Below are 11,548 nucleotides of genomic sequence, written 5' to 3' on the forward strand. Positions count from 1 at the left end.
GAGCGCTGCTAATATTTGTATTGCTGACATTTCAATCCAAGCTTTTATTTTCAGTTATCTAAATAACTAAACATCAAGATGAAAGAATGAACAACAATAATAGAAAATTAGACGTTAGCCTATCAATGCACTTAAATCATTCGCTAGTTGATAAAAGTACCATACGCAACATGTGAACTAATCGCGCTGCTTGTGCATACAGTTGCCTCCAAAAGCGTTTTGTTTCTTGATCCAAAAGAACATGATGACCAAATTCATACATGTAAGGAGTTAAGTCAGAGGAGAGGATGACAAACAGGAAATGGTAAAGGTAAAGAAGGCTATTTACCACGGCTTACAGAGGGCAAGCACAAGAAGAGCTATCAACAGTAAAAACCATCAAGTACAATTAAGGTAAAATAAATAACTACTCAGAAAAAAAAAAGCTTTCCCCTCAATCCGGCAAAAGGGTAAATGTTGTATTAGTTGCTATCGTCCTAAATCTTTTCTTTTCTTTTCTTTTTTCCCCTCAGCCAAAAATGTTAGGTTGCGCTGGTTCTCCATCCCCAAGTGACACTGAACTGTGATGATGAACCATGTACCACCGTCCATTGTGAAGCTCATAGACATTTGTTACATGGAATGGCCCTGAATCCACATCAACATACGCTTTCATGGTCACCCATGCCATGTCAATCAGCACCCGAGCTTTCACATCCCGAATCTCAAAGATGACTCCTTGCCCCCCCTGAACAACCCAATTGAATGCTAGAGCCCAACTATCAATCACTGCGTTAAACCTGTAATGCAAATAAAATAAACATTAAACATTATGACGATGATATAAGTTTGCCTAATAAACAACATGACTATAGTAATACATCATAAAGGAGGAAAAGTACAGCAATAAAGCTAGTTTGTTGAACAAGCAACAAGACTTCTACAATCCTGCTTTAAGAAACCCCATTAAATTAAGTTTTTGACATTACCTTACTAACAGTTAACTATCAGAGGAGAAGACCCATAATAGAAATGAAGGAAGAATAGAGTCATGTAGCTGACCCATAAATTTGGGGTAAAGTCTTTGACGCTGTTGTACATATAACTTGCAGCAAAGAATGTGTGAACAAAATTACAACCTTTTTCCCCACATCAAATTCCTGAATCCACAGAGTGCAATACATAGTTTGGCTCAATCCACTGTCAAAATTGACTAGTAAATATTGCACTTGACTCTTTGGACTTATATTATAAACCAGTTACTCACTCAATCAATATCCAATGTGGGACTAAATCTTAGGGGTATCACAATCATCCTACCTTAGTTACACGACGTCCTCTCGTCACGGTATGACAATTGGTCTGTCCCAGTATCACCACCAGACAATGTGGACTCTAGGGTGGCTCCTACAGGCGTCTATAGGTGTCTCCTACCGCATTCACGTTGTGTAACACTAAGTTCCGTAGAGCACTTAGCTCCACATTTCCAGCTGACTAAATGCTCCGATACCATTAGTCACGCCCCGGGTTCGTGCATTTCCAGCTGACTAAATGCTCCGATACCATTAGTCACGCCCCAGGTTCGTGCATGTGACCATGTGTAACATAATCTTCTCCCAACTGAATACATGATACCATATCTAATTTACTTAAAGTGCCTCCATAAACCATCTGTTTTGTCAAAATTACCCACCACAACAGTTTTCTTTCTTCTTTTAACTCGAGTACAATAATATCCAAACAACCAGTTCAGGAAACTGGTATTTACGAGGCTGACAGAAGTTGTGATATTCAACTAAATAGGCTGGACTCAAACTATTGATTAACTTCGCTGATGATTGGTATAAAAACAAGTGTGTTTGAAGCTTCATCCAAAGCTTTGTAGATGTTCTATCAGTTTGAGGCACTGCCTTTCAGAATTTAGTAAGAAGCAACAAAGTGATACTGCCTTTTCCATGTTTCTCATAGCTTATTGCTACTTCAAGTTTCAACCATGCACAAGCAATTTAAATCATAGTTTACCGGCTGCTAGTTATAGATAATATCTTTCTATAATAGTTCTAAAAACATCCATAACTATGAACTACACTAAGCTGGTTGGAAGTAAGTCTTTTCTGATAAAAATGGTGGGAGATCCCCCCACGTTCCATGAAAAAGAGCTTAATGAAACATATAGATACAAAATATAGCACCCTCCTCACAAAATCAAAATCATACAAAAGGCCACATGGAGCAGACTACAAGTAGTGAAGCTCAGTAGCAGACTGCAGCACCCTACAGACGTGAAATATGCTCTTTAATTCATCAATGCATAAGCAAAATTTAAATTCTAGCTTAACAACTACTAAGTACTAACCATACATAATCCCTTTCTATAACACCACTTAAATTTCATATTAACTACACTATGTAAGACATGAAATAAGACTTAGAATCTAGTACCAAATCATTTTTTTCCCCTTCACCACATGACCAAATTGTCAACCACAATAGCCAAAAGCCCAAATGGGCAAACAAGGTGTGTCTAAAGAAGATAAAAATAAAAAAACATCCTTTTTGTCACCCATGCAAAGATGGTGTTTGCATGAACTCCTTCAATGCTTACATCTAACAAAAACTTCCTTGACCTATAAACAAAGCACCTACGTTGCATGAGTACAGGTAAGGGTGCAGGTACAGGACATGGCAAATGTGTAAAAGGTAAGGTACAGGGACACGGCTACAAATATGCATGCTATGTATATTTATATGTATAAGAATTAATAATTTACATTAGACCAATATTGTTTTCTCATTTACCTAAAACCAATATATAAGAAATAGTGTAAAGTGTATAATATACATCTAAGAAGTGTATGAGGATTGTTTTAAATTAAAACATGCATTATATAATTAAGTACACCCCCTGAATAAACATATGCATATATTCGAGACGTGTCAAAAAAGAATAGAAGATCAAACCAAAATAGTATATCATTAAAATCTTTCTCTTTTATCTACTACTTAATAACTAACGAAAACTCAAATGCTACACTAACTTTCCCAATTTTCCACGTATTTCGCCTCCTATTTTCATAAAATTTCCATTATCCATGTCTTCCAATTGAATTGGAGATATATTTAACATCTCATTCATAAAACTACACCCACTATCCTTTCATCAATTCAAAAATAGTTACTATTCCTATGGATAACAACTGGGCTCCACTACCCAAGAAAAAAACCAGATTTACCCTCTCTCTCCACTCTTCTCTCTTTGCTGCCTTTTGAACTGACCATCCCAAATGTTGTTCCGCCCTATCACGACCGACAAACAAAATGTGAGATCTGTTCTCGACTGGCAAACAAAATGTGAGATTTTTCCATTCTTTCCTTGCATATTCTTCTTTATATAATTTTTATGAAAATTTTATCTTTTAGCATTTTATAGGATTTGTTCTTAATCCCTAATTTTATGTTGAAATTTTTTTTTGGGTTGTCTTGAATTTGCGAAGGCAAACTAACAAAGACGAGATTTTTCCATTTTTTTCTTGCATATTCTTCATTATTTAATTTTTATGGAAATTTTTTATTTTCCTCTCCCCAATTTTCTAGGGTTTATTCTTGATCCCTAATTTTATGTTGAAATTTTTTACAGTTTTCTTGAATTTGCAGTGACAGACAATCTAAGGTGAGAATTTTCCATTCCTTTCTTGCATATTGTTCTTCATTTAAATTTTATGAAAAAAAATTCTTTTTACGGTTTTATATTTTATGTTGAATTTTTTTTAGGGTTTTCTTGAATTTGCAGCAACGAACAATGACAGGTGAGATTTTTTTCCCATTCTTTTCTTGCATATTCTTTTTTATTTAATTTTTATGGAAATGTTTTTAGGGTTTTATATTCTCATTTCCCCAATTTGTTCTTTATGAAAAATTCTTTGTTATAATGTGCTTCAATGATTTCTTTCCAATGTGTTGATAACTAAAATTATTTATTGAATTTTTCCACCCGAAGATGGCTTCAAGTACAATGAATGAGTTCCTTTGTTGCATTTTTTTCAAGTATAGGTTTGCGCTTTCTTAACTTATACCCTTGCTACTAATTCTATGAGTGAGATTGAAGCAACTCAGCTACTCTGTAGATAGCTTCATGTGTGTTACGTGGCTACAGGGGGAAGCCATTCAGTCAGTAGGGTTTGAAACAATAATTCAATGAGCATGAGTGTTCATGCTTTAATATCTTACACGCAATCTCAACTGGGAAAAATTATTTATATACATTTCTTTATGCTTTATTCAAGTTCAGATGGAGGTCAAGTTGTTCAAAGTAAAGAAGATCAACCGTTATGGCTGACTTCCTCACACAGAGAATTGAAGGGTAAATACTCACTATATTGGGTATTCCTCGAGAATAGTTATGATCTGATACTTGTGTTGGTTAAAGGGTAAATACTCCCAATATTGTTAAATGAGCCCTAAAACACATTACATTTACCGTGATGCTGCCCACATAAATCTATTTGACTCAGTTCTTTTTTTATTTCAATATGTGGAGGGATTTGATGCACAGTTACAACCATAAAGTAATAAAATATGCCTCTTTATGAAGTGCTATAGCTATTTTGCCTACTTTGTTTCTCATATACATTGTTTTTTCTTCAGAAGTTTTTCCATATACTTCATTGATGTATTAAATAAGTAGTTGAATTAAGGTCCTTTGTGCATATCTACTGCTCATATACAAAACACTTACATGTTTCATTGTCCAACTTTTAATTGGTTAGAAGTAATGGATCCAATTAATTGAGGTATTGATGCATCAGAGCTCAATGTTTCGTGTTCTAGACATGAAACCTGATTTTCATTTTAAGGCCATTATCCCTCTTTGAAGGAGGTCAAGCCACGTTCAAGGCATTGTGGGTTCATTACCTATAACTTTAAGATATCTAAGTTAAAAATTGGTGAAATTAAGGTATTAAATTGCAATTAACCCCAAATTCATTTATAGTATATTGTGTTTGATTTTGTGTTTATTTTCTGTTTCTAACCTTTTTAAAATCTAGGTCTTCAAGATAATATTTTCATATTCAGGGTATTAGGAGGTCAAGAAAAACAAAGTAGTATTCTCAGTTCTCTTATTTGTAGGGACTTACTATTGTGATATATGCTGTTTTTCCTTTGTTTTGTTTGTTCTTTTAAAACAAAGAATTGTATTATAGGAATTTGACAATGTATAATGTACAGTAAAAAAGATAATTAGTATCGTGATGATGCAAGTTGAATTCGTTTTGCAAGGACGATACCTTTTTGGTTGAACGGATGAAATTGCTCCTACTACTTTGTTGCAAGCAAGATTTTTTTTTTTTTTTTGGGGTGTGGAAATAATGTCAAATGCTTCAACAGAAAAGCTATGAGGCAGCAATCGAAAGATATGAGTTCTATTTCTTAAAAGACATATCTTAATTGGACAATCCCGTGTAGAATTGATTCCTTAAAAGACATTTCTTAAATTAGACTAGCCCGTGTTTAATGCGGGCACTGACCTGGTACCAATATATGGAACTACGTCACCATAATTCGATATTTACTTAGACCAGTTAGACAAGGCTTTCTTAATCTTTCATAAACAAAGCCTATTATATAAATATATTAGGGACTCTTAATGAACCCTACTTGCTGAAATGAACAAGTGGTAATTTTTAAAGCCATTGTTCGTAAAGCTACTTATCACAATGTCCTATGAAGAAATATAATAACCTTACTATTGACAATGTAACTAATCTGCAAATGGCAGAATGAATTTTGTTTCCAACAGCGGGATGCAAGATGTAATGTGAATTGGCAACAGCACCTCCTACAAATTTTTTTAAGGAGTACAAAACATCAAGCAACATGTTACTCGCTTTCTGAACAATAGAAAATGACATTTCACGGACAAGACGTCAGGGATGCGAATGTAAACATTTTAGCAGTTCGCCTTTAGATTGCGAATTAATATTATATAGAAGTGATGGATCTGGATTTGGGATGATGACAAATCCTAATTCAATGTAAATCCAGATATATCCTGATGACAACAAATAAGGGTAACTTTTGCAGGCAACCCAATATCATCACAGTAGCACTTGCAAGCAAATAATGTTTTGCAAAGTGCTTGAATGTTACAGCTTTTATTTGTTTTCGTGCAAATAGACATAGGGGGAAGATATATTCCCAACAATTTTTATAATCTCCTAGAGAAATATGGACTTAAACATCAACGTGCTGCTTGTGTGTAATCTGGATGTTTAATTTTGAAATAAGATCTTTGCAAGGCTATGCATTTAAATTCCATTCCTCTCTGTTAGTTTATGGGCCAAAATGATATCATATCGTGCAAATAAATACATGTTCTCTAAATGCATAGCTGACAAGAATGTTGATGGATGAGCGGCTACATGCTAAAAAAAATAAAAGACATAAAATGACAGCATTTACAAGAAGTTATAGATTGCTTCTAAGGACAAATTGAATGAGAACAGCAGAACATGATTCCAACATGTGCAACAAAGATTTATGAGTCTACTATTAGGATAAGCTGTCCTATCAATTCATCATAGACGAAACAGTGAGAACTAGGGTTAAACCTAAATGGACGTCAAAATTGACAGTAAAAAAAGGATACAATACTCATTAATTAATTAACAAATATGTTGGCCCTTAAAAAACTGATTGAGAACAAGGATTAAACAAGACAACAGTTGATATTGCAAGACTGATGATATCATATAAAAGGCTTGATTTTATGTTAACATGGTGAGTATATGTGTGTGTACCCAAAAGGTACACGCACACACATACACACAGGGTGTTGATACACACACGCACACACATACACACACAAGGTGTTGATACACACAAAAACAAATGAGTGAGAAGGGTATGGCACGCGACTTTACACATAGCAGTAAACTAAAGACCAATGGGTCAAGCTCATCTTTAGCTAGAGTATTTGCAATATTATAACATCAAGGCATAAATGGACATTCACCAATGATTGCCTCAAGGAATCATGGCAAGAATGCATTCGCTAATGTATATAAAGAGGTATCATAGACAAAGATCGCACATGAATTGATGAGATGAAACTGCAGCTATAACAGGATTTATAATAAAGTAGCAAGGTATTTTCATTTGAAGACGAGTTTTGGGAGAACTAATGTTAACTTTCAGATTTTAGGTTTTATTGAAGGTTATTAGTTAGCACTGTTTTAAAAAGCCTCCGCTTAGTCCGCCTAGGCGTACACCTAGGCCTAGGCGGTACCCAGGCTGCCTAACTAGAGTCTAGCGCCTGGGTGGTACCTAGGCTACCCACCAAGGTTTTGGGAGTGTTTAGGGGAGTATTGTCTGCTTACGTGGACTGCACCCTTTAGGCCTTGGACGTGATTTTCTGTATTGCAACCTCCACATCCTCCAACCTCCTTTAAACTCCTTTAACCTCCAAATATTAGCACCTCCACTATCTCCTCTGACCTTCAATAAAACCTCCTCGACCACCACTTAAATGAAGAAAGAAATTCACTTAAATGAAGAAAGAAATTCGCCTAGACACCAGTCCAACACCTAAGCTTTCTATAACATTAACATTTACTAACAATTATTGTAATTAAAAAATAAAAAAGAAATCCTACAAGTCGCATCGGGTCCAACGCCTAGGCCCCTTAGCGTTTTCTATAACCTTGTTAGTTATTATTTTGACTGTTTAGTATTTAAGTATGCATGATTTATTGTGGATCCAAGATTGCTATCCTTTTTTTGGCCAATTTATATGAATTTAATACATATTTTATCAATTATAATAATTAAATAATTTAAAAAATAACTAAACGCCTAGGCGTCTAGGCGCTAGCTCAAACGCCTAGTCCGCCTACGCCTTCTGTAACATTGTTAGTTAGGTTAGTCAAAAGGGTCAAACATCAAGGAGAAATAATGAGGTGAGCTAAACCAATCTAGATTCAGCCAACCACAATTTCAAGCACACATAGTTTCATTCCCTTACAATATCTGAATATCGGTAAACATGGCCTTAATTTTAGCCATTCCCTACAACATAATTCATAAACATATCAGCTTTCAATATATTTTTGTATTTGTTCAAATTTTCCTATCTTTTTATGCAATCATTAATAATGTCTTATGTTTTCAAAAAATAGTTCCTTTTCCCTTCCTCCAAGCAATTTAACTTAGATGCAATCAACTATCAACATTCAAAAAAGAACAATGTGTAGCTGCTATTGATAGGTCAAATCTCAAAAACATTACTTGAGTTTCTTAACAGAGTGATGACTCATGGGAAGTGAACAAATCTTAGAAAGCAGGATGCTAGATACGACATGAAGGGGTAGAAGTAAGAGAAAAAGGGAAGAGAAGAAAATGAAAAGTACTCATTATTAAAACTTACGAAATCAACTACGCGCAAAAAATTAAAGAATTAAAACCAGCTATCTCCAGAGAATCACCAAATGTGTGGGTCAGGGTGCCTCTATTTATAAAAGGCACCAAAAAACAGCAATGTAGTCACTCAAAAAATAAAGTGGAATCCGAATAACTCAAATAGTACTGCGTGTCACTTACCTATCCTAACAAATAATATTAGCAGTTCCACACAGTCATTACAGACTCATAAACATCAAAATTATACACAAAATCTGAAACTATATCAGAAAAGCTAGACACTAAATCAAACTCGATCTTCTAGGCCATTTCATTATTTCAGAATCGAGTTTGAAAATAAACCTAAATCCAGATTAGAAGGTTCTAAGCTTAAAACCAGCTCAGCTAGAGGAAGCATATCAAAACGTGAATGGGGGAAAAAAGAAGTCATCTAGTTATGCACAGAGAAGGAAGCAAAATTCAGAATAAAAATAGTTTTTAACATATAGCACGCAGAAAATGACTATTTTTATCAAAAGAACTTCACCTTACAGTTACGCTTCAGAATCTAGACGCTAGAAAATATACCATCATTTTTAGCACAAATCAGAAGGTATCTAACTGCAAACTCAGATAGCGACAAAAACATCACCATGCAATTGGCATTGTGTTTAGAAAAAAGGTAAAAATACAATCAATATCAGTTTAAAGCCTCTCGCTGTGAATGATGAATAGGACTTCATTCAAATTTTTGCTGCGAAGCTATTTTATGTTGGATATAGTCGTGTTTCCTATAGATGGAGTTATGAAGCCAAGAGAATACCCTCAGTCAGTGTGCCAAAATGGTACAAAAACCCATTTTCGTATAAATTATAATCCCCAACAGGCCTATGCCAAAGCATTATAACAGTTCAAAACTAGTTTCAAAAATATAAACACGTTGTTCTCCATTTAATAGCTAAGACAAAGGCAGAATATGTTAAAAATTTGATAGGAATGCGAAAACAGTACTCAAAATGCAAGTCAATCAGCAGGGTGATTGTATTAGAGGGTAATATCAGCAAATATACCAGTGAAAAAAGAAATAAGTTTTAACTTGAACAGAAGCATACCCAGTAAAAAGCTCCCCAGACCCATGAATACACTTTACATAATCTGCTTGAAGCCAAAAACGACTCATTGCCGGAAGTGACCTGTCCCTAATGATGTTATAGAATTCAGCATTAATGCTAATAATGGCTTTTGTGGCTGCATAATATGACTTCCATCCATTGATTGGGGTGACATTGTCCTGTTCAGTAGTGAAGTCCTACAAGGAAACATATAAGCCAAACATCCTTGTACTCATAAAACAGAACACAACAACAATAAAGCTTTTGACACATATTCTCTTAGCACAGGTTGAATGTATGTAAAAAAATGAGAAAAAAAAAAAGAAAAAGGTGGTTCTTGAATGCCTGACCAACCCTCATCAAGTAAAGGACATTCGCTTTTAATGCTAAGTGTCTGAACACGAGGGTTTGCTAGTACACGTTCTAGTATGTGGTTGTTACTAAAAGAGGAAGGAAAAGGAAATAATATGCAGGTTCTAGTATGTGGTTGTTACTAAAAGAGGAAGGAAAAGGAAATAATATGCAGGTTCTAGTATGTGGTTGTTACTAAAAGAGGAAGGAAAAGGAAATAATATGCAGGTTCTAGTATGTGGTTGTTACTAAAAGAGGAAGGAAAAGGAAAGAATATGCAGGTAATAGTAAATTCAACCGCGGGATTTTACTAAGAACTACGAGATTTTAACTTGTATTAAGTAAAGAATATCCAGATATTTTTCTGAAGCGAGAAATATTAAACTCTAAGTTATAATCCAACAATGAAGCGACTATAGATCATATCGAGACTAGGTCATCCTTCTACTTCTTCTGAATCTTCCAACATTTCTTCTGACCAGAAGAAGACAAACTGCTTATGTACTGACTTCTCAGCAATTTCTTTTTAAGTGCCCTATTGACATAAAACTTAGATGTTTGTTGTCATTTATCTTTCTTTGAGAATCAATTACTCTGTTATCTAAGAGCATCTCCAACAATCTCCCAGTACGGAGCTCTTGTTGGAGTGCTCTCAAGCATGGGGCCCGCTTACGAGCTCCCTACTAGGAGAAATATTCCAACAAACTCCCAGCTAGGAGCTCAAATATTATTTAAAAAATTCATTTTTTTAAATAACGTTTTATAAATATATTTTAAAACAATAAATTTAATAAAAAATAATTTTTAGTGGGCCTCCCCCCCTTAGGAGCTCCCAAGTGCTCCACAAATTTGTGGAGCTCCCCCCACCGCCAACTAGGACTTAGGAGAGTGCTTGAGAGTTTGTTGGAGCACCTTAGGAGCTTTTTCCTTGCCACATCACCCTTAGGAGCCTCCTTGGGAGGCTCTTGGAGATACTCTACAACTTAAATATAAACAGCCACGGATGTATTTTAGCACTAAACACCACTAGTCATATTTAAAAGAATTCCATAGGGTTAATTGCAAATAGAACCCCTATAAAATCATCCAATTGCAAATAGATCCCCTATAGTTCTATTTGTGCAAATAGACCCTCTGTAGTATCGGCCAAAGTGCAAGCACACCCCATTAGTGTGAACTTTTTTGACTCTTTTAAAAGTTTAAAAAAAAAAGCACTTGGGAGGTCTATTCTCACCAATAGAACTATTGGGGGTCTACCCGCCTCCTCAAACCTTCTTAACGATTTTAAGAGTAAAAAAGAATTCGCCCATAGGGTCTCTTCGCATAAATAGAACTACAGGGGTTTATTCGCAATTGGCATGATACTAAAGGGGGTCTATTTGCAATTAATTCAATTCTAAAAAACACAGATTTCAAATAATAAAGATCTCCTAATACATAAACAAAAGTATCCATGTGCACACATGGCGTACAGAAGATGGTGATGCTGATGAGGATATAAACGTGTTACATAACATGTCTTAGACTCCATAGGGGTAAGGATATAATTTTATATATAGCATGTCTTAAGATCAAATATAATATCTGATCATAATATAATATGACATGTTAAGAACTCTGAACTGGTATTGAGACAAGCATCAAGGCGCATAAATTTCAGTGATTCTGATTTGAAGGGAAAAAAGAAAAGTAAAGTCAATGAATTCATAGAT

At 34.9% G+C, this 11,548-nt stretch overlaps 1 protein-coding gene across 1 annotated transcript in view; it reads right to left on the reverse strand.

The window, feature by feature from the left end:
- Window positions 203-11,548, reverse strand: part of LOC109840024 (F-box protein SKIP8-like) — a 12,123-nt gene continuing 777 nt past the window's right edge. Inside the window, exons 2-3 of the mRNA XM_020408520.1 lie at window positions 9,486-9,682; window positions 203-779 (exon numbers count right to left, since the gene is read on the reverse strand). Coding sequence (XP_020264109.1) covers window positions 509-779; window positions 9,486-9,682 — 468 coding nt within the window. The 3' untranslated portion in view covers window positions 203-508. The remainder of the gene's footprint in view (window positions 780-9,485; window positions 9,683-11,548) is intronic.

The sequence above is a fragment of the Asparagus officinalis genome, chromosome 5, assembly GCF_001876935.1.
Source record: "Asparagus officinalis chromosome 5, Aspof.V1, whole genome shotgun sequence".
NCBI classification, from domain to species: domain Eukaryota; kingdom Viridiplantae; phylum Streptophyta; class Magnoliopsida; order Asparagales; family Asparagaceae; genus Asparagus; species Asparagus officinalis.